The following is a 26,906-nucleotide window of genomic DNA, read 5'->3' as shown; positions in this document are numbered from 1 at the left end:
GATATCCTCTATTTATAATATTCACTCATTTTAATTGTTGGCAGTTGCTGTATTCTAGCATTTTCTAGCAGAGCTTCTCGTGGCCAAGTTAATTTTACATCTGAAGAGTCTAATTTGAGACTTTAATTACCAGAATTGCTGTTGGCTGAAAATCCACTTTATATTTGGATTTGTAGGAATTTATCTGATACTCATCAAGAGGATTTAACAGTAAGTAAACAGTAAAATGAGCTTAAATTCCCAGATCACCATATTACAAGCATACAATAGCAAAGCTGTGGGTGAGAAGAGTTTGTCCTATCCATAAATCTGTGATATCACAGAAACAAACTGAATGCAGATAGGATGGCATTATAAACCTAGACCCCAGAGAGAGTTTCAGATTCCAACTCTGGGGTCAGGCTCAGTTTAGTCCAGATTAAAAAGTAAAAAAAACGTTCTACATGTTTGTCAATATGCTAATACGCTTTTCTTGTCAAGAGTTAGATGAGAAGCTACCACTCTCTTTGTAGAGTAAATATAAGGTTACGGCCATTAGCTGGTTAGCTTAGCTTCGGGAAGTCACTGCACCCAGCCAAGAAATAGTCCGACAGATAACCAGCATAATATGCATATATATATATTACGCTACATATACATTATATATTACATTTTGTGGCATGTGTGTATTTTTTGTTGTATGTATGTATTTTTGTGTTTTTGGCTTACCATTGTATTGTTTTGTTGGCTATGTATTTTAACTGATTGCAGGTATGTGTAGCACTATATTTCCTCTCCCCGATCTTATCTTAAAATCACAATATGTTATTTTCATGCTTCCGTTAAACAAATGAAATATAATGTGTCAATTAGTGTATTTTAGAAGTACTTATAGGTCTATTTTGTAACAGAGCCTGACTAGCTGTCTTCCCCTGTTAACAGTCTTTATGCTAAGCTACGCTAACTGGCTGCTGAATAAGTGTATTTCCCAAAATGTTCAACCAAAGATTGGTTGTCTTGTTTTGTTTAAATAGTTTTTAAAGAGCTAAAAACACCCCAAATTATAGAAAAACATTCTTTCCACTTTACTTGTGACCCTCTTCACTGGGAAGCACCACTGCTTCAAGCAACACTTTTCACAGCACGAGGTGGACACGAAATGTAACCCACAATAGCACTGCAATAAGTTTGTTTTATAATTTGTTAGTGACACTTCTGAATCAGTTTTTCCAGTCTGTATCATCAAAGACTTTATTCAGCTTTAAGGTAATTTCTGATTAAGGCTGCACTGTGTGGAGGTTTTGTACTGAAATGCCATATACTGTACCAGTGTTGCTTTCATTTAACTATGTATACTGAGAACTTTTGACACAAAACTTTGGGATGGATTAAGTTCTAGCTTATCCCATCTTATAATATCTTTGGGTCTATTCCCTTTCAGCTCAAATCAGATTTGCAGTAAGAAATATTGCAAATGTATCTGCTATTCTTGTGAATTAATTTTAAACTGCAAACCGAATTTAGTCTAACAAACGGGGAAAAACAAGTTTAAGTGACTTGGACTTCACGGGTCCTTTTTACAGTGGAATAAACACACAATAAACTCATGCCAAACATTTAATAGCCTTTCCCGGTACCGCAAATTTACATGTGAAGTGTGAAATGAGCCTGAAAGCTTTTCAAATGGATTGGTCCGAGGGTTTATTCATTTCTATTTTGCAGTAGTTAAATCACTGGGTCTTGTTTGTTTGTCAACTGGGTTCTCACCATGGTGGAGCAGGTTAAATTGGTCCTGTTTGCATGAGGGCTCTTCTGTTTATTTTCCCTTGATCGCTCTTTAATGTTTAGAGTTGCAGCCTTTTACTTTTAATGATGCTGTTTGTTTTGAACATTGGAGCGGTCTGACCCTCAGTCATCTCTTAATACATGGAGGAACGGAGGGTTTTGTGAGTATTTGCCAACTTCTGTGGTAGCCTTTGAGTGCAAAATCTTTGCATAGTCTGTCTAAAACATAAACCAATTACATGTTGGTGCAAATGGCCCGAAAGCTTAATTTCACACAGACTGAAATTCAGCCATGATGACTTCTCCGGGCCCTGCATGCAGTGCATAAAAACACCAACAGAGGGCACTGTGTAGCCATACATGTATACAGATCCTTAACAAGTGCTGTCATCGCTGAACAAGCTTTTCCTTTCTCACTTGTAATTTCACAGTATGAATTGTTAGTGCACTGAAAGCATACTGGCATGTTTAATCAGTGTGTTGGGGAGGGAGTCAGTCTTTCTGCGTCCCCATTCCATCAGCCTAATGGTGTGTTTGCTACTGCATTTGCTCTCATTTACATGGCCCATATACCCCCTCTAATGTATGGCTAATTGTTGTGTTTAGGCAATAAAAATGCTGAACCATCCCCCCGATGTTCCTCACAAGTGAATGTTGTGTGTTTCTTTCAGCGTCGGCTAATGTGCTTTGAAAAAATATTTTGTCGCACAACAAGAAATGTTTTGATTATGAATGTGGTGGAGGCGGGTCACTCAAGGGCCACACACACACACGCAGCAGTTCCCTGTTTGTCTTGTCTATAAAAGGAACAGACAAATATAACTTCAGCGAGGCAATAATGCTGAGCTTATTGTTCCGCTGGTACTATTTGCACTGACGGTTGATCTGAGCTGGATTTTGTTCATATTGAGAAGAGAGACGAGGAATGCAACGTGCCAGTTTAGACCCACTTCTTCTCAGCAGAATTATGCACACAATCAGCAAGTATTGCCCAAGCAGCGTTAGCATTGTTTGAAGAACTTATACTTTACTTCACCATTACCTTTTGTGCTGCTTTATACTTCTACTCCACTACCTTTCAACGAAAAATATTGTACTTTACTGCATTTATTTGACAGCTACATTTACTAGCTCCTTTGCAACCTATGATGAGCTTATAAAATATGATGCTATGGTATAAATTAAACTACCATAGAGCTTATAAAGTAGATAAAATTAACAGATAAAACAGCCCACTTTGACCAGTTGCAACATTTAAATGCTGCTTATATGTGAATGCATCAGAAATAATAATAATAAACACTCACACAAATTAGTATTTTGACTTTAAGTACAATATGCTGATAATTTTTCTGTACTGTTTACAGGACATTAACTTGTACACATTGTGGTACTTCTTCTACCAATGATCTGAATACTTCCTCCATCACAGCTCCAACAAACCACCCACTAATAGGATGAGGTGATGAGGCATCGGGTGAGGTGCCAGTGTCGCATCCTGTCAGGTGATCCAGAATTCATGGAGGGGTTACAGTGGGGTCCCCATCTACAGTATGCTTTGTCAGGACGTGTATATCTCTTTCACATCAAACACCAGGGTCAGCACCCCATCCCAAAAAGCTATCCCTGATATTTATGGCTCGACATCAAGCGTGCTGCCGAGCCATGATTCCCAATGTCAGAGAATGCTTTGCAGTGGTGCTTAGAGAAACAAATAGCAGGCATGGTGACATTATTAATCCAGACACGCTGGCATCGGCCAATACATCTCTGCCTGCTGTTTGATGTATTGGAATGAGCAGAACACAGAGATGGACTTTTTCATTGGCATCTCGTTTGATGAATAAAACATCAGTGCGGGTTGGGGATTGAATTTTTGAATACAAGAGCAGAAATGCTTCTGGATTACAGGACACTTTACAGTCTGTGACCCTCTGCAGAAAGTGTTTTAAAGGCAGTCAGCTGTTTTAGGCCATTTCCTGCATACTTTTAGAGACTCAGTGGTCATTTTGTAATTGTTTGTCCATGACTCTACTGTAGACTGTCTTGTCTTTTGAGAGCCGAGTGAAAAAAACGTTCTTACAGTACGTCTCTCCTCTGATCATTATCAATTGCCAATTAAGGGAAGAAAAGAGGGCACAAAATCATTCCCTCTATCCCCTAATGTATTCTGTTTGTGGAAATGCTTCCCAACTGATAAACCATGAGTCAATCTGATAACAAAGCCCCAACCGAGGGATGGATCTTTATTAATCACATGCGAACAACTTCCCATGCAGCGGCAGATTTCCCTCCCCATGCTGATAAATTATGTTTCAACATGGAGAGCCAGTATGTTCAGCACTGAGCTGCTGACGATATGTGTGTGTGTGTGGTGATATTGCTACATTATGGAGAGCCAACAGTCACCGCGGATGACATTTCTGCTGTGAAATCATATACTGCATCCGGACAACAGCAGTGTGTCCCTTTGTGAGAATGAATGCAAACCATACAGGAGAGTCTTTGTAAGAGCTATTTACCTATAAAAACATTTATTTTCAATGGAAAAATGTCTTTGCTTTGATTTCACCCTTTCCCGTTGGTGTTGGTGAGACTGCATTGCCTTACTCATCGATCCTTATGATAAACTAGGCTGTCAGGGGCTGGTGCAGCTTCATGCAAGCTCAACAACTGGACTCATGTATAACTTGGCCTTTTTTTAGAAACTCTGACTTGATATGTCTATTAAGTTGTTTTAAAAAGCCAGCAGTTAGTCTCTTTATTTGTTGGAATCAGCATAAACACACGAGTGATCCATTAGTTAACATTTCTCTAAAATGTTTACATTAATTGTATGCCTTTTTTTAGGAGGAGGAGCAACATATGCACTCAGAGGCCACTTTATTAGGTACACCTGTACAATCTGTAATGTACAATGTGTAAATTCAAGTTTGCATATGTTTTGTATTGAGGTAAACGAGTAAATGGACTCGGTGTGTATTCACATTCATACACTGATGGCAGAGGAAGGTGCCAACCTGCTTCCTATCCAAAGCATTTACAGTGATACTAAGCTCACCCATTACACACACACTCACACACACATGGAACGGGAGCAATTTGGGGTTCAGTATCTTGTCCAAGGACATCAACAGCAACAGCGACTCTCTGATTCCGAGACAACCTGCTCTACCACCTGAGCCACAGCCGCCCAGAAAGGTCACAGCAGGCAAAACTGCATTATATATTAACAATATAATCATATATTAACAATATAATGCAGTCCAGTCCAGTCCATCGTGACTTCATTGCAGATCAGTTGTATTGGACTACATCAGATTGTGCAGGGGTACCTAATAAAGTGGCCACTGAGTGTACATTATGTAGTGCATACATACAGTGATAAAACGCATAAGAGCCAAGCCTCATTATACACAGACGCTGAGCCATCACAAAGCCCCTCTCTCTGACTACAAACTGTCCTTTTGTCAGTGACAAAGCCCACAAAATGCTTCATAGATTCACCTACTCTCAGAGGAAATGCTCTTGGATCACAAAATAAAAAGGATAATTCAACAGTTCTGTCTTCTTTCCCCCCTCTGTTCTGTAAATTACAGACAACCAGTCTGACTCAATTAGGGCGACTCAGAGAAATGGCTTAACAGTGAAAATGTGGGGTCAAATACAATACAAATTACCTTAAAATTAGCTCGTCCCACCACATACATCTGACGATGATTAAAAAAAGAGCTTGAGCAGTTTCTTTTGTCAGATGTTCATAAGTGCCTATTACTTGTGCCGACATAAGCTTTCATACGAAATGTTAAAATTCTTGTCAACTTTTTGGCCAAGAAAGAAGAAAAACATCTGCTTTTATATTGAGACAGAAATTATTCCAACAAGAGAGAGGAAGACAGAAGGGGGGGAGAGATGAAGTTCTGGCTTAAGGTTCATTAAGAGTTCATCAGACACCACAGACATTGTCAGGAATGTCAATGACACTGATGGTCTGCATTGAATATACTGATTGTAAGGATATCCTGAGGTAACTTTCAGACCGCAGAATGACAATTAACCACCTGGTCTCCAAGGACCAGCAGAGGGCTGTGGGTGGGGGGGCGACTTCTAATTAAACACCAATATTGAAACCGATCAGACCTTTATTTTCTAATTTCCGCTTTCAGGTGCATTAGTTGAATAGTGCTGTGCAGGCTCTTCAGTAATGGCCAACTCATGGGCCAATCTATCCTATTTAATCCTGATAAAACACTGTGTTTACACTTCAGTTTCTATATTGCCTATGTAAACATTATGTAAACACACTTTTCCAGCACACCTCAGTCATGGAAGACAAACAATGATATATAGCCATGATTCATTTGAAATTAAAGTGAATTCTTGACAATTGCTGGTCCACTTTTTCCAGATCTTTAAACTGTATTACACAGTCTTCATCAGTGGATACAGTTAACTCAGACATGGAGATGGATCTGAATTCTAACAACTACTAAGCTTGCATGTGTCTCTATGACAACTGAGTATCCGCTCATGAAGACTGTGTGATGTGTCTGTGTGAAAAAACTCCAGAAAAAGCTGCTAATAGTCCCTGAGATGAGATGATTTGTTGAACCCGAAACCCTTAGTCATTATTATTTTACCTAGCGTATTCCATATTTGACCACAAATTGGCCTTTTCGAGGAAAACACATGGTTGTATAACAAAATGAAATGCTACAGCTCCTTCAGGCTACACAATCATAGCAAAAGGATAATTACAATAAAATAAACCAATAGATACAGTTATGTATATACATATTCAGGAAATATAATAATAATAATAGTAACTTCTAACTTAAAGTATGAATCTGTTCTCTGAGTAAGTAGCTAAATCAAATACAGAAGGAAGAAGGTTAAAGCATTGACAAAATACAGTTTCTAGTTTACTTTGTTGTCACAAAGAAACAGAAAAGCGCTTTGAGGCCAAATGAAAAAACTGAACCAGTCACAGTTAGCATAAGGAAATACAGTATATATATATCACTAAAGTGCAATCCATGGGCCCTCTGTGGTCCCTCATGTGCATCCAGCTCCGGTTTATGGCACTCATCAATCATCATTTCTCACAGTTCAGATGGTACAAAGGTTTGGTTCTATTTTTTCTGAAAGAACCCAAAGAAGTCAAACTTTGAAAACCCCTGCAGGTGTAAGGTAACACTTACTGCTGTTTTGAAGACATTTCCAGATTGTTTAGAGACTACTCTACCCAACTGGAATGATAAATGGCCTGTCTGCTGCACATAAAAATGATTTTTAAGCCATTTCCAGTCTGGTGACTATTTTCTTCAGGCAAACAAAGATGGTACCTCCCAGTGACTTTTCTCCTTGCTTTTATGTGTTGTTAGAAATAAAAAAACAAACGCAAAATGATGAAAGATGACATTTGTTTGGATAAATTATCATGTAAACCAACATGATGGTAAACAAAACAAGCAGCCAGGAAGATGCGTCACTTACCAAATTGGTTTGGCTAATCAAGACGTGTGGAAATGTTGTTTAATGTACATTTAATAGAATATTTTATTGTATTTATTTGTCTTTAAGTAAACAGAAAAGCCTTCAGGCTGGGGTAAGTGTTGTCAAACAACCTGCTGGGTTCTTCAAACTTTGAAGGAAACCAATTCTTAGCTATCCTTAACATCAATGCCAGATCCCCATATGGAAAAACGTTGATCATGTGAAAGGCACAAACTGGGTGCTTGAGAGGCAACACAAGAGAATCTTGATAACATAAGACACAACAGATGATATGAATACACCGAATGAGTAAATTAAATGAATAAATGTCACTTTTCACTCAGTGGGTCTCACCCCTCTGGTTTCATTACCAGGCAGCGAGCTCCTGAAAACAAACCAAAAAACAAGCTGAGTCTTGTATGGTGGGCTGCAACCTCTTCCCAAAAAATGAAAACAAGTGCTGTCTTAGCTCATCTTTATTGCATTTAATTCCCGAGGACTGTGGAGACATTTGTAGCAGATAATATCTCCCAGGATTAAAACAAGCTCATTTCCCTCCGGGTGTGTGTGTGTGTGTGTGTGTGTGTGGATGTTTTTTCTAACGCACAGAGCCACTCAGACCTCTCTCTCCCCTTTTTGTCCAAACGGCTTAACCGTGTTTTGATAAGCCGCTGTGAATATCCATCAAGAAACCCGACCAGCCCACTCTCTCTCTCTCTCTCTCTCTCTCTCTGTGTCTCCCTCCCCTCACCTCCCCTCCTCGCCCTGCCCGCACTATATGTTACATTTCCAGACCTCTCCTCTCGCTGTTTTTACGCAGGCGGGCGTCCACAGCACAGCGACACAAGTGCGAGCTACAGGCGACTGAGAGAGAAGAGAGAGCGAGGCACTGCACGGCACGGCACGGCAGACAGACGGACGGACGGCGGGTACCGGAGCGACGACGCGGCGGTGTGTGTGCTGCCTGTCTCTTGCTGGAAACCGGCGGACTGGATGCTGGATTCTGTTTATTCTCTGGATTTGGATCGGGGGCTAGGATAACTTCGCATGGGACAAAAACCCGCCTTCTTTCATGTCATCCACCGATTTGTTTCGCCCGGCGTGTTGACGCCAGTGGAAACGGGGTTGGGGGGGTGGGGGAAACGGGAGGGCTTTTTTTTTTTTTTCCTCCTTCCCATTTCTAGAGGAGCGCAGTTGACAGATAGGCGACATGAACACACACGCGTTCCCGTCCACCAGCTGTACAGGATAGATGCACATTAAAACGGCTTGTGGTTTCTCCTCTTTTACCGTGATTTCCCGGAGCTCGTAATGCAGCAACGTGGGTCGGCATAAACGGAGACAAGGAGGAAAAAGATGCTCTGCTGCACGCTTGAGGTTTTGCACCGTAGGGCAGTGTGTTATTGACGATTATTTGTTTGTTTGTTGTTGTTGCACGGCGTGGAATAATGCATCGAGACACAACTTTGTTCCCAGGCCTGTTAGACTGCAAGACGTTTCATTATCTCTCATAAAAAAAGTGCATTTATTTGTTAGCCCCGGCGCATGCTATAAGTAATCCTGTTATTCTTGAACATAGCTCAGCGCTTCAGTGAACGCCAGTGCCATTTAATCTCACCCCCCCGGAGCCCTGTGCTGTTTTATGATTTCCATTTTTAACACCCCCCCCCCTAGAATCCCGCAGTCTATATTGATGTCAGAGGTTTTTGCGTTATGTAGAGAGGAGAGAGCTCTGGAGTTGTGTTGCCAGATGATTGGTAAATTGTTGATGTAGGCAGGCCTAACCTCCGTTTATGCAGATCCGATCGATAGCGAGATAAAGAGGGCTCCGGCAGGCTGTTTGTGCCACTCTCCTAAGTGTCACGGGGGTGTGTTTTTAAAAGCGCGCATATCTAGTTGTTGTGTTTTATCCCACGTGCCCATAAGCAGCAGAGAGAGAGAGAGAGAGGGGAGAGGGCGAGAGAGAGAGAGAGAGGAGAGACTGTCAAACCCGCTGTGCAGTCTCGGAGAATATTACTGTAAGGCAGCGTCTCCAGAAAAAGTTTCAATGGTTTTCCGAAAGTTGCCCGGTGTGTCGGCATCGGGCATGGGTCTGCGCCTGTCCCAGAAATTCATGTTTCTGCTCTTTCTCTCGGGTTTGGTAACACTGTGTTTTGGGGCCCTTTTCTTTTTGCCCGACTCTGTCCGGCTAAAGCGCATTTTCCTGTCCAAGACAGAGACCCAGCCGGTAACGGTCGGCTCCGGGTCCGAGAACGATGCCAGGGAGCACTTAAAAAAGCCCCGCGACCAGGAGCATCCGCGGGGCATGACCTCGGCCAAAGGAGAGACCAGCACCAAGCTGAAAACTCTGAGCCGCAAACCGTCCGTCTCTCATGAGGCGACCGAGGAGCGGCTCGCCGGGGGCAAAGCGCAGGAGGATTTCACTCTGCCCAGGTCCAAAGCGGAGTCCGCCTCGGAGAGAGCCACCGCTTCTGACCGCGGTGCCACCTCGGATACTTTCAGTTACGCGAAGTTCAAGGGCTGCCTGCTCAAAGCCCCGCTGGGGAGAGACAACGGCAAGCCCAGCGACCCCAGGACCGACGAGCGCCGGGAGAAAGTCAAAGAGGTAAGGATGTGTGTGTGACCCCCTGCAAGTGGGTTTGAGGCTACTGACACATAGTAGCCTCACGGGTTATGTGGAAGTACAATAATGATGTAGCTGTTATACGGGAAATAGAGAATGGGGTAAAAAAACAGGAAGTATATTTTTGGGGGTTGAACCCAGGACAGATGTTGATGTGATCATGTCTAATGTATCAACATTGCTCGAATGATTTCACATGCTTCCACTTTCTCCACGAAATAGTCTCTAAACTGTTTCATTTTAACGTTTCTGTGGCTTCACAGAGCAAACAGGGAGCGTGTGTTCATGCTGTCAAAACACAACAGATAAATAGCAGTCTGGCTTATTCAGTTATAAAAGAAAGAAGTAATTACATTTCCGTTGCTGAGTTTGATTTGTCTGACAATACAGAAGATTCGTCTGTGGAAGCAGTGGGGCAGTTGTTTGCCAAGCTCCTGTCAAACAGACAAAATAAACCCCTCTCAATCATGTCAGTTGTCTAAATTTACCCAGGGCCTTTGGAGAACATCGTCAGGACTAAAGATAACTTGAATGTTTCCGGTGTCTGCAGATGAGATTACATGAAGTCTAATATTCTAAAGGATCAGAAGGAGAACATAAAAGTGTGTTCAAAGGGACTAAATTGATGTAACATTTTAATAATCTGTTCATGGGACATAGCTGCACTTTCTTACATCATTGTTTTATAAAATAATCTTATAAAAATTCATTCTGATAAGTGGCTTGTGTGCATGTAATAATGTGAAATCTCAAGTTTTCAATATTAGCGTTACGTGAACGGTTAAACTGCACCGCATCAGGTCATTGTGAGCGATAAAATGTGCTGCATTTAGCTGAGGCACCTCTGTCCCTCTCACACAATCGCCTGCAAATGGTGCGACTGTGTGCACTGACACTTTGGCCAGGAGCTCTTCAAGCTGTGTGCCAGCCTTTGTTGCGCCCTGTGGGTCCAATAAGGGCTCCAGAGTGGGAGCGTCTGTGGATCACACATCTGTACCCACTCAAGGCAAGTGAGGCTGCTGAGGAGGAGGAGGAGGAGGGAAAGACTGTGAGAGGGGGGAGGTAGCGGGGAAGCCATTGGCCAGCATGTGCAGATGGGTTTCAGCCCTGGCATGTGACACAGATAAGTCCTGTTGTCACTCTCACTTCCAGCCTGCTGTCACTCTCTCACGCTGCTCACATGCCTTTCATACCTAGAGGTGATGTGCTACATGATAACTGAGGCGTCAGAGGACGGAGAGGGTTATTAGCCCCTGTGCACTGAGCCCTCAGTGACTCATAGCTTCTCCTTTTTTGATGCTCTTTCAATTCAAGTGAATGTCAGTGTGACTTCGCTTGTCTGGTCTGTTCAGCTGAGCTCTGCAAAGTTCTTGCCTCAGGGTCACGATTGTCTGAGGAAAAGTTATTTTTTCACCACGCCCTCTTTCCCCAATTGGTGTGGCAGAATATTAATTGCGTTTCCTTGAGTGAAGACCTTTTTATGAAGGCGCTGAAGAACACACAGGCTCTGCTCACTTGCACTCTGCTTCTTTGTCCATGTCCATGTCCACGGCCTGGTGTGTGCTTTTGTGGTTTGCTATTGTTGTTTCAACAGTGTCCACTGTCTCAAGCCTGCTGGCACAGATCCAGACGGCTTCTCTTTTTCATGGAGGCTCACATTCATGCTGCCAACACAGGCTGACACATTGCACGCCTGTGCTTTGTCCAAGGTTTACAGATGTAGAACCAATGAGTAACTGTAACAATAAAACTCGCAACACTAACATGTTTTGATGGGTTTTTTTTAAGGATGTTTTGATGTAGCATTAAATATCATACAGAATGAATTTTTTTGTTGTCATCTTCCCAGCCCGTGTTGTGGTGTACAGACAGAGCAGCTCTGTAAAAGCAGTCTTTTTGTTCACTGTAAGGGAAGGCAAAGAGAGGGTCTCCCCCCCCCGCTTCCAAAGCCAACAAAAAGGGTCTGGTGCCTCAATGCCCAAACTGTGAATGGGCATCGTTTTTCTCAACTGCCAACAACTAGAAAGCAGACTCCCCACCTTCTTCCTCTGTGTGTGCACCCACTGCCAAGTGAGGGTGAAACTAGGGACAATGACAGTCTGATCACACAAGGCACATTTTTGAAGGCAGCCCACCCCTAGCTAAGCCCCCCCACCCCCCACTCCCAAGAATACCAGCAAATACTGCCAAAGCCATGGTGCTGTTTACCTATTCCAGCTATGCCCTGTTGGTGGACGGTTCATTCTCCTCCAAAATTCCTCAGCAGGATAAAGATGAGAGTAATTTTCAAACAAGCCTTTTATTTGTAATTCTGTGATGTCATGGCTTTCTGAGTCGCCCGCGCGGCTCTGTTGCTGCCTCATTGGCTCCGACATAAGAGGCTGGATAGCAGGGATCGCACCACAAAAATGCGCGCCTGGGGCAACACGGGGGTGTCCTTTTCTGCATGCACATTTTGTTGCTGATGTCCTTAACATTCACTAAGGTTAGAACTTGGGAGTGCGGTCTTAAAATACTGGATGCGGAGCACAGAAGTAGCATGCCCAAACAAACAACTGCAGAGCAAAGAGGACATCTGAGAATGAAGGGGAGCTCTGTACCAATCCGAGACGGAAACCTCCATATCTCTGTCCTCTGCTCGTCTCCACAACAACACATACATCAGAAGAAGAAGTGTGCATTAAAAGACAGCCTCTATACAGCCGGAGATTTGCTCTTTCCCTCGTCTGCTGAATTTTGAACAGAGATACGCCTGCGCAGTCAAATGAGGGCCCTTGCTTGTGGGAATTGGGATATGCTGTATAATGTGGCCTCTAACATATGATGCATTCACATGGGGAGAAGTTCGCGCAGGGAGGAGATACAGCTAGGAGTACTGCAGTGAGAGCACAGACACTGCAGCTTCTCGTGGCAGTCTCTCCTCCAGTGGAGCAATAAAAGTCTTCAGGGCTTCTTTGTCCTGTGTGTGTGTGTGTGTGTGTGTGTCCGCTAACTGTGTGTGTGAGCACTTGATGGCTTATATAGATGATTATCTAGATGCTTGGGGATGAATTTGGAGTTTAACAGTTTCACTTGGAAGGGTTGTCACTGTGTTTATCCATCCAGTACTGAGGCCCACCTGCATCACTGTGTAGACTAACAACAATCAAACGAGGTACATCTGTTCGGTTTTAAAGGAAGTCTGTTTAATGGTCAGCCGCATGTGTGTCTGTCTGTAATCCAGAATAATAAGCAGTATGTTGGAGAAATGGAAACCCCCTCTGCTATTTGGGAAATAAAAAAGATTTCCAAACAGAGGATTAAGAAGCACATAACAGTGTAATCCACAAACCGTACAAAAAGTGCACAAAGCTGTTTAAACCATTATCAGTTTTTTATTTCACTTTACTGAAAGACTAACCGCAACAACACTCTCCTCATCTGCTTCCTTCATCTTTTTAGATGAGTAAACAGCTTTTTGGAGACATTTTGCCGAAATTACCTTTAGTGTTTAAACAGAAAACAGAAACAAAAATTCCCAGGTTATTTGCACCCTTTCACTTTTAGTTTTGAGCTGTTTGCTTCCAAATAAAAGGAAACTGAACATTATGATCTTAAATAATTTATTGCTTGAGAACTTGAGGAAAGCTGACTTTATGTGGGTTTCATTTCCGAGCTGCGGAGGGCAATTTGTCCAGGAGGTCAGAGGTCAGGTTCAGCTAAAGAACAGCAACTACAGAGCAGTTGCTTGTTATTCAGAGACATTTTATGGAAAGTTTTTAGTCCAGTTAGAAGGATAGTTAGGTGTCTCTTGTGTCGGTGCCATGAATTTAAATGTTTGATTAAAAACACAGTTTAGTGACAGGTTTAAATTTTATTTTATTAGCTCTTGAGACACAGCCCACTATAGGAATTTTAGGTTAAAGTCAATTTATTCAAAAAAGCTACGGGCGAATTGTGTGCTTGGGAGTGCCATAGAGAGTATTTCTTGTGTTAGGAGAATCGCTAACTGTGACAAATATCAAAAGCTTACTATAACAACTGAACTGCCACATAACACAAACACACACATACAAACACACAAACCTAACACAAAGCTTCAGGAATAGGTGAGCTTGTAGCCGGACCTGAAATCCCCTTAAAGCAGTAATGAGCAGTGAGCTGGGTGTCTGTCTGAATAAAATGCCGCCGTTAAGCCAAGCGCCTCCTGGCCGGCTCTGAGAACCGTGACCTCCCTCCACCTCTCATTCCTCTGCTGTCTCCTGCTACGAACCAGGTGTGCCAAACAACCTTCAGTCTTAGCCAGGAAAATGGCCGCCCGCTGAGCGAGAAGAAAGAAACGGAAGATGAACAAAGTCTTAAGAAAAGGCTCACACTCTCCTAGCGCTCCCACAGAGCTGGAACATTTGTGCTTTTCTTCTCCTCTGTGGATGCTGTGCAAATGTCAGCGGCTGGTGTTTGGAATATGAACCCATCGTTGTCTTTGGTCTGTTTATGCGGGGGAGTGAGCCGCTGGGCCTGCTGGGTATTGATATATTGTGCAAGTCAATGACAAGCTGAGGCAGATATTATCAACCTGTCAATGCTGCCAGGCATTGATGCAGCCTTTACTTCCACACAGCAAGAAATTGACCCTTTGATCTGCTTTCTGAGACGTTTGTGCTCATTTTACCCGTACATTCGAGGTATTCAGGGGGTTTTTACCCAGGGCTACTTAGAGTAATTGTAATATCAGAGTAACTTCCCACGTTGGTTTACATTACATTCACATTACAAACCACATGGTGTTCTACTTTTACTGTAATTGCAGTTCTCAGTCATAATCCTCTCTCTCTCAGAGTTAGGCACATTAACCAACCAGACTTCATACACACTTCTAACCGCAATGATCTCAAAACGTCATATCGCCCAGAATGTAGTGTAGTGAAAGACAACAACAAAGGCGGATGTTTACCAGGAAGTATACTTAAGGAAATGTAATTGGAAGGACAGTCAAATAAGCCATGCCTCACTGCAAGTAGCAATGAGTTGAGACAACATTCTGACAAAAGACAACTTAGTGTGAGTGCAGCATTACATAGCACAGTTAAATCTATTACATTATGGGGAAATAAAAGTTCACTGAACATAAAATCTGTATTCTGCTAGTTCTTTAAACCACATATCAGTTACCGGTTTCCTTTACAGATGAAAACGGATAACTCCACCCAGGTTTCTAGTCAGTCTGAGAATATAACGTCTGACATGAACCTAAATGAAGCTCAGAAGCATCTGCCTGTTATCTGTACCCACCATTAACCCCCTGTGCTATGTTAATAGAGCAAAAGCTTGTTGTTCCAGGTTTCCAGTAGCCCATTAGCCACTGCAGTTATGTTATCAAAACAAAATACTCCAAAATGACGACAAACACACTAAACCTGTTCAGTGGTGCTTCTAACCACATTAATTGCAAGTTTATATAAAAGACCTTGGCTTTTTAAAACCCACACACTGTATTAAAGCACATTTGAACAATTAATGCTGTTTATGGTGATCAGATAAAATACTCATTTTGATTCTTAAGCATCAAATTCTGAAAAATGGTCACAGTTAATGATGACTCTATTAGTATAACTTATATTTAAATTAGTTGTGCTAGCAGAATAGTCCTTATGAGCATGATTGATACCTGTCTAGCAGCCTTTAGTCTATATAATTAATTATGTTCTCCCTATTTTTAGCTTAATTTGATCCTTGCTGTTTAAAGCAGAAACTGTCAGTGTGAGGGTTGCTGCACCTCTACGTTTAGACGTCCTGCTGCAACACTTCGGTGACTTGCTGACCTGGTGTTGACCATAGAAAATCTTGTTTACTAGTACCTACGATATTGATTAATTCCCCTCTTTGCTGTCCCTTTAAGCCAAGAGATAGCCCTTTGCCTGCACATAAAAACATTGTAGGACAGATGACCCAACAGGTCAAAGCAGATGCATCCAGGAAACCTTGTGTTTTCCAGAATAACAGTGAGATAGACAAATGTCAGGTAACTACGTCAGAGCCCAGCAGAACAGCTTATTTTTATGTGGGTGATAAAAGCTGATTAAGCTATACAATACCAGGTCTTTTCCCCCAGGCAATCGGGTGAGATAGAGAGAGGAAAAGGAAGCATGTGAGGAAAAAAGGGGGGAGATGTTAGCTTACATCCTTTTTGCATTCACGGCAGTTTTCTCCCTGCATTCCCTTTGTGGTAGGGGCACTAGCTTGAGGGGAAGTCTCTCTGTTGAGACACGCTTTTCAAGAGGTGTGTGTGTGTGCACATAACTCTTGTGCAAGTGCGTTCATAGACAACTCTTTGTAGTTACATAGAAGATACACATAGGCCGATTTGTACAGGCGTGTTTGTTTATTTTGGCGTGTGCTTTTCAGTGGACTGTGTGTGTTGTTGTGGGTCAGGGGCGGAAGTCGGGGATTATGTCACATCTTGAAAGAATAAAACACCTTAAGCTCCCTCCGCTCTTGAGAGGCCAGTAAGGTCCTACTATTTGTCCAGAATTTAACAGCAGTGGGGTTTATATGCTGTAGTTCTTGTGTATGAAGTGTTGGTGCATGCCAGCATAGTAACTAGTTTTAAAGTCTCACACAGCTTAAAGGTTTTTCTTTTACGGATGACGTGGGCTAGTCAACAGTTTGCAGATGTTTTCCATATTTACACAATAGAAATCCAGTTTTTCCCTGAAACTCCCCCATGTTCTTTGCTCTTGCACTTACATATTTGCATGGCCTTTAAATCAGGCCTCGCCAGTCTATTTGTTTGCTGTACAGAGGCCTGTGTTTACTATAGCCTGCGGGTGTTGCGTCAGTTGCCAGAAAAAGCAGAGGGTCACGTCCCGGACTAGAATTTGTCCACATTTTGACCACCTTCTTGAACAGAGGAGTGCAAAGAGTAGTGAGTGGGAACACTCTTGGCAGTGGACGTGTGTTTTTTTTCTTCAGTAAAGCAAATTTCCGGTTTTCTCAGATTTCATCAGCCACACTCAAAAACCTTTTTTTTTAACACCATCAGTCCCCCTTCTAATGCTGCAATGCTGAAATAAATTCTTGGAAGCACATCTATCTTCAGTTAACGGCACTGCTGACATAATTGGGTCATTGTGTGTGTACCTCTTAATCCCGACTTCTAGAGGCCTGTGATTACTGGGAAGAACACACATTAATTCCTGACTGGATGCTCTCAAGTTCCACAGGGTATGGTCAGGATTGCCCAAAAGTCATACATAGTTTCTGCCTTTAGCCTGTAACTTTCTCCACTTTTTCTGGCGGTGTGCTCATCACTGTCAGGCATAAATAAACAAGGGCTAATGGCCATGCTTTCACACCATTATCTACACTCTTTCAATGCTGCTGACATTATTAGCTCTATAATAACAAGAAAGAAAGAGGGCGAGAAGCAGCCTTTGCGACTAACTCTGTGAATACATGTGGACCTCCAGGACCCTGCAAAAGTCTCGCCGTCAGCCCTGTCCTGTTTTCGCAACCTTCAGCCATGTTTTTAGTGTGTGCGCGTGTGTTTGCTACAGATGAAGAAAGTGAAGAAGATGAAAGGTCCAGGGGATGGCCTTTGTTTGCTGCAGGCTCTGCTTGACATCCCTTGCTAGGTGCCGAATGAAATCGCCCCCACATCTTCTACCCCCCCTCAACAAATAGGAAAGAAGTGGAGAGAGAGAGAGAGAGAGAGAGAGAGAGAGAGAGTGGCCTAGATGTAACCAGCAGACTATCTGAGCCCTCAGCTGAGTTCCAGACCCCTGCCTTTATTCCTGCCTAATTGGTCAGAAACAACATGCGTGGCTGTGTTCACAGGGTAATGGCAAGACATTAGAGTGGGCCGGGGGACCTGGCTTGTCCTCGCATGTCTTCCTCCTCTTCTCACTTCTTACTCGTCTTTTGTTTAGTCCTAGTTGTGATCTTTAAGAAATCACTGTTACCGACTCTGTCTCTGTTACCCCTTCTTCTTCTCTTTTTGTGTCCTTACTCCCTGCTTCCTGCTGATGTGCGGCCCCAGGCGTGTTTATTGCCACTGCTCTGCCAACTATCCCCTCCTCTGCATCACTGGAGAGCCAGTGTGAGCTGCCCGGCCGCTGTCGTTGCAGATTGGCCTGTCTGCATTGTTGTTATCGTGTTGTGACATGGATTCAGCCTGCTTTCAAGATGGCTGAATAATGTTGTCAAGCCTTTGACCTACAACTTAGGCGGATCCCCGGAAGACAATATCATCTTTTATGTAGCGGCCTTTGTTGGTCAGGATCTGGTTTTCCCCAGAGTGAAGACAAGAGCGTCTCGTGGAAAGCTTACTAGACCAGTGCTGTCTAGCTTTCCGTGGGTTGAGAGGAAAATGTGTTTCCCTAGTGATTTTCTCCTTCATCAGCATCAGTGGGCAAATAGCCATTAATTAGCTGAATGCTTACAAGACCGTTTTAGCAAGAGCTTGGGTATATTTGTTCATTATTATCACAATTAAGTCCCTAATCAAATGGCAGCAACAGTGCTCAGTGCTCATTAGGGAACCATATAGATTTCTCTTGTTTCCATCAAGGTTGGATGATGGGCCAGCTAGATAATTGCAATTTTTATCCATCCACAGTCGGTGGAAAGGCAGAGAAATAACAAATAAACTGATTCGATAGTCTACTAATGACTGTTTGTGTGTGTGAGAACAACCAGTTCACTGATCATTAATTGGATAAGAAGTTTAGGTGACAGGCTCTTGGGCGCATTTCTTGAGCACTAATATTAGACTGGACAGAGACAGCTGGATATGGAAGAGATGGGTACATGAAATGCCTTTTTTATAATAAATAAACCCTTCAAAATCTCTTGGATATTTATCTTGACCAGAGAAAATCAAGGCAGTCTAAAATGAACTGTCAGTCCTCTCAAAATAACTCTCAAAATCCCCCTATTCAGGAAAGCAGCTGTTATAGTGTGAACATTTAAGGGCTTCTTTCAAATGCTATCGACAGGAACAATTTGCGTAAAAACTACTGCTAAACCCTTCACATCAAAAACCTAATTATCATTTAAATCTAGAATGACTGTATTTTGTGAATGGAGGATCTGTTTGAGAGGATAAACTCTTAATATCATCAAAAACTGCTTTTTTGTAAACTAATAATGTCTGAACTTAATCTGCCTGCTTTACTTTCATGTCAAAAACCATTTGTGAGACAACAGGGTTTTTTATTTTTTTTCCTCTTCGCTTTTCTTTTACTCTTTCAGAGAAGACTGCATGGTTGTACAGTGTGTTTCAATAACAGGAAATGGGTGGGGTTGGCTGTCCAGTTTCAGAAGTGACTGGTTAACGGTTTTTGGAGAACTGGGCAGGGCATCGTGATGCACTAATGTCAAACCTGTGGTTATGTGTGACGAAGAATTAAAAAAAAGAAAAAAAAGAAAAAGGAACCATTTCCGTTATTCACTTTCGCTTTGTTGTACGTGTTGTATGTTTTACTAAAAGATACGTCAATGAAATTCTGGCTAATATTGAACAGATACTGATGTCATATTGGGCTGATACGAGACTAAAATAAGGTAGTGGTATCTGAGAATTTCCAATAATATGAGTCTTTTCTGTAGTATTTTAAACCAGGGTTTTTACCTTACCTTACTTGTTACGTACTTTACATACAGTAAAGATTTTTCATTTTTACCAGTTACCTGAGTTTAACGGCTTAAGGGTACTTTTTTCCTATAAGGGATCCTGCAACTAACAATTCTTTATTCGATTTAATCTGCCCTGATTTATGTCACAAAATACAGAGAAATGGCCATCACAGATCCCTAGAGCCAATGGTGGCATTATCTAAAGCTTGACTAGCAGCTGAAAACCAAATATATATAAATCCTCACATCGGAGAAGCCATTGTAGGTACCAGACACATTGTTGTTGTTTTTTCAGGTGAGCTGATTATGGAAGTAGCTAATTAGTGAGCCATGTTGTTTTCCTCTCATCTCCGTTGAGATTTGTACATGCACAGTACCAATCGGGCAGGATGTACTGCGGGCCAACACACAGCCTCCGTACACTTTCCGATGTACAGCCAATCATAATGTGTGAATGTGTTGCATCACCTGTAAACACAGGACCCCGAGCAGATCTGGCAGGCCTACACCGGAACTGGAGAATGGTTGGCATTTTTGATTGAAATGAATCGATTATCAAATTAGGTACAGATTAATTTTATGTCAATCAAGGAATTGAATCATTATTTCCCTTATATTACGCATAATTGGATAATAATTGACAATAGGCAGGGAAAAGTGGAATTTACAGTACAGACAGAAGTGCCATAAAATCAGTCAGTCAACCAATCAATCAACCAACCAATCAGTACAATTTCTGGGACAAGTCAATCTCTTCATCCCCTGTGTTCAAACTAGGGTGCTTCTGAATCCGAGTCATGCAAATGATCTTATTAGATTTTTAATGTGCTAACTGTACTACAAGCTCGATCCATCTCCGAGGTAATTTGGCCCACCATTAGAGTGGAAACCTGCTGCTAACCAAACCTCCCCAGAAAGATGTGAGACTGGTCATCAGCTCTCTCATAATGATGTCTGCTGCAGTCTTAAGGACACAATGGGAGCAATGGAAAAGACAATGACGTGACCGTTATAATGACATCTCTGGATGACCCAGGCCAAAGATTGTGGCATCCACCAACAAGGGACGAATAATTGTGTCAGGGACTGACATCATGCCACTTTAAATTTACTCCAATTCAGAATGCACATTGAAAATGGCAATTCAAATCATAATGACGTAGCAGCAATTTCAGATAATACTGGTAAATGCAGATTTGATGTAAGAGCTGTAATCATGACAAAATACCTTATTTCCACGCTGTGACGTGTTAATAAAATCCATGAAATGAAATGAAAAATGAATTGACCCAAACTTGAATTTCCACTAAATTTAAAGTATTCTGTTGGCAGAGTCAGAAATGTTTATTCCCATTCAGTCCGCCCTGGAGATCAGGTGTGTGTCAGGATCTCAAGAGTTCTCAAGCTAAACAGGCTTGTGGCTTAGCAACAGTTGAGTTAATTTTTGCTTTGTCATTAACAAATCTGAAAGGCTCTCGCTCCTTAACTGCAGAGTGTAACAGACACCGTATGAAGTAGTTTAATTAGTGTGAGCCTTAAAACCAGTATGATATTTGTGTTAAACAAAACATGATACCAAACAGTGACATAAAGATGCTGCTCTGTTGCATACAAAACTATCTAAAGACATCTTTCTACAAATGCTTAAAAGTAGCACGAAGCATATGAAAGTATAGAATTCAGCTTTCTTGTAAAATGTAAAGTATTTGTTGTACTTTTCTGTACTCAATCTAACACCCACCAAGTTGTTTGTGTACTTTTACCGGTTGAAGTTCTTACCTTTTGTTGTAGTGATGTAAATTGTTCTGATAGTGTGTTCTGTTGACACTGACATTACTTTCTGTGATCAGAGGTGGCTGAACTGAAACCATGAGTTTTTTTTGTGTGATGTTAAACTACAACTTTGGTTTGTAACTTTGTTTGAAAATCGGTTTAATGGGGAAAGAAATACGAGCAGTCAGACAATCAGAAAAACAGTTTTCAACCTGTAACCTGCATTCCCAGATCTCAGGAATATAATTTTATCGAACTGTTAGAACTTATGGCTGCAGCTACTTAGATCTGAAAGTTGATACTCAACACTTGTCAGAACACTGAATGCAGTGTGTTTGGTGAGATGTAAAGCATCTGTCGACTCGCACAAATGCAGGCATTCTTGCTTTTAAAAGAAGACTTAGGCCTATGGAAAAAGTTTAGGGAAGGTAAATGAAAAACAGACCCATCTCTAGGGTGTAGAGAACAAAATGTGTGTGTGTGTGTGTGTGTGTGTGCGTGTGTGTTAGAGTGTGTGGGAGGATGTGGGGTGACAGTAGAAGTCGCGCTGCCATTGTATTTTCCAAGTAAAATGAGATGGATGGTTGCAATTAATTCTGCAGTGACCATTAGCTGAAGAGCCGAGCCCAGCAGCATCGAGCAGCAGGATGCTGGAACAGATGAGAGCAATGCAGCGTGTACGTTTGTGTGCCGGCTTGTGTGTCTATGCATATGCGCGTGTATGTTTTAAACACAGTTTGCTTTTGGACCTTTGAGGCCCACTGAGTCTTTACAGGAGGCCACTATATGCTGACTAGAGTGAATGAAACCCTACAGGTCCATCCAACATCTGTTCCAGATTCTGCCTGTTAAAGTAGTGGAGAACTCACCTTGTTTTTTGTGTTTTTAGGTGCATAAGTATGCTACTGTCAATAGGACACATATTTAATTTGTTGACATTTGGCACAAATTGGCTTTCAAAAATAGAGGGCATAACACAAGGGCATTTGCCTAGGGAGATGCAATTTTCTACACAAATTTCTACATGCAAATATGTTAAATGCAAAAATTTACAAATGTCTCAATGGTGTCTTACTTTTAACTTTACTGTGAGCTGCAACCTGTTTTAGAAACTCAAAACCAGCCTACGTCATTGTAATCGTATCTCCCTTACCCACTCCTAATAACTCCATCTGAGACAACTCATCTTCTATTTTGTACATGAAACTGAATGCCGTTGTAATGTATGCAGATCTTAAAACCCTGATAAGCTGTAATTTTTGCAAATGGTTTTCTGTTTGACCCCTCAGCTTGTCGCAGTCCGACCATCTTGGCGTAATTGAATCAGATGGGGAGATATTTGCTGTCGGAGCAAAGGCAGATTTGACTAAATAAAAATGTGAAAGGAATCAGATTTACAATAGATGTTCAAAGCATTACCCTAAGGTGTGTTCAAGAGGTTGTACAGAAAGATGGAAATTGTTCATGCTGCAAAAATGCCATTTGTGAAGTATTTTAATTAGAAATAGAAATTAGTGTGCAAGCGTATTAATCACTGTTGTAAATTAAAGTGTCCCTATCTGATCGTGACCTGTAATGTAATGTCACATGTTCTGCCCTTTGTGTGACCTTTGTATAGATTGCAGCAGTGTCAATGTATAACTCAGACTAATGAGAAAGCAGTGAGTGATTAACTAATTTGAATTAATCGTATTTACGTTCTGGCTTGTCAGAGGATTGTATGCATATGTTTAAATAATTATGATGTATGTGTGTGTATCGTGATGTTCTTTGGCCAAAAGCTTATCCGTTTATAATAATTATTTTAGGACTAGAAGTTTTAAGTAAGTAGATCTACAAGGAAAGTAAAAGGAAACTCGGTGTCTGATTTCTGGAGTTTATTTTCAGTCACAGGGCAGTGTCTGTTTACCAAAAAGGAAACTAAAAAAGAATATATTAAAATATGTTTCACAAATGTAGGTATTAACGTGACATTTTGACCTCAGTGCTCTCATAAGTTGTCAAATAAGTCACACTGAGCTTGAAATGTGACTAATAAGCAATAATAAATGTATTTACCAAGAGATGAGCTTTTCATTGTGCCGAGTTGACTGATCTGTGTTTTGTGTTCCTCAAGGCAGCTGGCCAAGATCGGGATGCGTGTGTTTTTCATCTGCTTGGTTCTGAAACAATGCCTGTAACAGCAGCGCTATCACACACGCAGGGGTCTGTTGGCCAGAGGGAACTGACTTATTTTAGCAGGGAAGTCGACACACGAGTGAACTTACAATGCTAAAGGAGCTAAAGGAGCTAACAGAGCAGAAAAGCCCAAACCAAAACAAACAAAGGGCTCTTGTTAGGCACAGGCTGCCACAGGCAGGCCGAGCTGACAGTGGAGGAGTTGGCACAGTGACAAAAAGCACCATTCATGTTCATGCTCATTGGTCAAGCCATATCCCATCAGGCAATCTGAAAAGATGGGTGTTACGTAGATACATTTTGAAGGGCTGTACCCGACTCAGAACTTTGTCAGTCAACTTTGGCTGCAAAGAAGATTTGACTGTTTGTTCCTTTTTTTTTTGTTCAGCAGCACATTCCCCTCCAAACTCCTACATCAGCAGTTTCTGCAGTGGAAAACTCAGTTACCTGAGTCTCATGTTTTAACGTAGCTCACATTTTAATGCCTTTCTTTGTTATCTTTGATGTGAGATCAGATATCCATAATTTCCAAAGTAAAAGTATGCGTCCTGTTCTTACTTCAGTTCTAAAATCCCAGTGCACTACGGAGCGTCTCTCACATTGGACAGCAGTAGAGGAGGTTGTTCCACCGTGGTTCAAATGTGGTTTAGCAGACTTCACTTACACCCATGACCGGAGCAGAGAACGTTGGAGCAGCCGCTGCCCTCCGTTAACTATACTTCTCCGCTTCATCACAGTTAGTTTTGTGGTCCGTGGTCATTTTGAGACTCTGTTGGTAAAGCTTACAGCCTGCCATGCTGTTGCTCTGTGTGAAACAATGCAGCTAAAAAAACAAAAGTGCGGAGATTGGACTGACAACATGGGAGTCAACTCGGGGTCTTCTCGACTAATGACTCGTTAGTTAACATTGAGTGTAAACTTCAGTTGTAACAAAATGACCAAAAGACCATAAAATTGTGACAGAGTTAAAATGATGAAGTAACTAATGGTTACTGTCCTTATCGATTAATCTACCCACTGCTTATTTCCTTGATTGATCACATGCTCAGTAAAACGTCAGAAAATAGAGAAAAATGGCTAAATGTCTTCATCTTCAGATAGCATTTTTGACTTTTGGTTGGACAAAAGCAAAACAATTTAATTTACTACTATTCACGTAAACAGCTTATTTTTAAAAGTGAGAAGTTGGACTACGGGAGTGTTTAAAAAAACGACAAGTAGTTGTTGATTTCCCTGTTGTAAAGTCGGATCTTCTCACTTTTCTCCTTAAATAAATAGGATTAAATACAACTGGAGGACGATAATTTCAGTCATTATTCTTTTTTTAGACGATTGCTGTAATTAAGGAAGTTAAGGCATTTGTTCTGCTGCACACTACCATCTGTGAAAATACATACGACTTTGTAGACTCAAACCAATATGGGCTGTTAACATTGCTGTGTTTGCACTTAACCTCTTTAAAAACTGGTTCGCATCCTATTAACTACATTCTGGAATCATTTTATAGTACACACTGTGCCCTTTTGACATGTTTCTCTACTTTGAAAGGATTTGTCAGTTTGATTTTATCTGCGGATTTAGTGTTTGTGAAAGGAATGTTTGGCAAGAAACTTCCCCAGAAGAAGTCACTGGTTTGAGAAACCATGACCTGCACAGCTGATATCATCTAGCGTTCATGCATGTGTGCACTCCTCTCACTTGGGACTAGTCCATTTTGGAGGTTATCTTGGGGGACTCACACTGGGCGATTCATCGACCCCTCCCTGTGCGCTGAACTCATTTGTTCTGTGCTCCCATTAATAATTTATAGCGAGTGTGAACGAAGGGGAGTCTTAGCTTTCTGTTCGTAGGGCTCGTCTTCAGTCTCCTCCTCCAGCCTTCCAGTTCTGTTGCATTGCTCCTCACACACTATTTTATATGAATTTCACATCCCTCTCTCTCCATCTATCCCACTTCCATACTCTCTCTCTCTCTGTCTTTTTCAATCTCACTCTGTTATTCCTGCTCTTTCATCTGCTAGCCTGTTGTTCAGACTGCCCTACTGTTTTGGTACTGTGCTACTGTACTTTGCCTGTCAAGAGAGAGAGATAATTTTCTTTCACGTCTGCCTGACTCCCATCATCCTGCCCAGTGAAACAGATGGATCCCCTGGCAAACAGTGCTCATGTTAGCATACACTGTTAGCATTGCAGGTTAGAGGCCATGGTGATTCATTCACTAACATTATGATCTGGACAGTAATCATGGCTCTCCCACATTGTGATGTCTGTCAGCTCAATTTCCAATGATGGCACTGGCACAAACTATGATTATACATTGGCCGTCACAAATGTATAATACAGTGGGGTAAACTGTAGAATAGATGAGCATGTTGCTGTGAAAGGGTAGGCTGGCTGCTGGGCTGTGTGTTCATGCTCAGGCACGAAGCAGCTGAAACTGAGTTATTTAATCGCTTGCAGCGATTTAGTCACTGAGTCAGGTGATATGATTCTGATTCTGTTCAGTAGAGTTTGTCAGTCCTACGTATCTAATGAACATGAACAAAAGGGCATGTGGTTCAGCTCAACACTGAAGACATTAGTTCACCGTCACAGTAGATGCCCAAAATAGGCAGCCACACTAAATGCACAGTGTCAGTATTACACATGAAGTCATCAAGCTTAATGTGGAAATTACAATCTTGAACACAATTATAATCAATTGTGGAGCCTCAGTTCCAAGGCATTTTAAAAAGTGTGAAAAAACAACTCCTGAATGAATTGCCTCAGTAGGCAGTATTATATACAGAATCGCTTCTGGCAACTTTCGCAAAATCTGTGTGGCCACTCTCAATCCAGCAGCACTTTGAGTAAAGACTTTCTGTCTGCCACGAGTGTACAGTAACATTCTCAATCCAAAATTCATAAATTTAACCTCCATCTCTAATCCTGTTCCAATGCGTAGGAAGCTGCACAGCCACTTAGAGAGGGTAGCTGGCTGCTGATTAATAAGCGCTTCTACTCCCACACCATTGGACGCCGAAACATACAGACTGAACTTGACTGGATAAAACCCAGTCCAGACAAAGACCCACACTGAGGAGCTGTTACCATGGGCTTTGCATGCAGTTTTAATCAAAATGGCTGGATCTTATGTAGTGCCCTTAACACTTAAACCCTGAGCATATATCACAACCTCTCTTTTCTTTACGGTCTCCTTGGGTTGTCTCAGTCTTTATCTAACACGCCACCCCCCCATGTGATTAAAGTGATGGCAATAGGTCAAGTGTGCCTGTACCATTTCCACTTCCTTCAGAGAGTTAGACACATTCCTCAAGACTTATGTTGCCTCATACATCCTTACAAATTAACTGTTGTCAAGATCATGACATTGTTGGAGGTGGAAAAGCTGCCTTCATTTATTGGTTAATTTAACTGGGGCAGAGCAAGATAATAAGCTGTTATATATATATATATAT

The 26,906-nt window shown here is 41.8% G+C and overlaps 1 protein-coding gene across 1 annotated transcript in view; it reads left to right on the top strand.

Annotated features, from left to right (window-relative positions):
• The first annotated feature begins 8,423 nt into the window (after positions 1–8,423).
• The window catches only part of LOC118336335 (mannosyl-oligosaccharide 1,2-alpha-mannosidase IA), a 185,451-nt gene continuing 166,968 nt past the window's right edge, over positions 8,424–26,906 (top strand). The window contains exon 1 of the mRNA XM_035672961.1: positions 8,424–9,865. Coding sequence (XP_035528854.1) covers positions 9,308–9,865 — 558 coding nt within the window. The 5' untranslated portion in view covers positions 8,424–9,307. The remainder of the gene's footprint in view (positions 9,866–26,906) is intronic.

The sequence above is a fragment of the Morone saxatilis genome, unplaced genomic scaffold (genome assembly GCF_004916995.1).
Source record: "Morone saxatilis isolate NCDOM2014 unplaced genomic scaffold, NCSU_SB_2.0 Contig24, whole genome shotgun sequence".
NCBI classification, from domain to species: domain Eukaryota; kingdom Metazoa; phylum Chordata; class Actinopteri; family Moronidae; genus Morone; species Morone saxatilis.
Note: the sequence above shows the minus strand (reverse complement) of the source record. Positions and strands in the feature narration are given on the sequence as shown.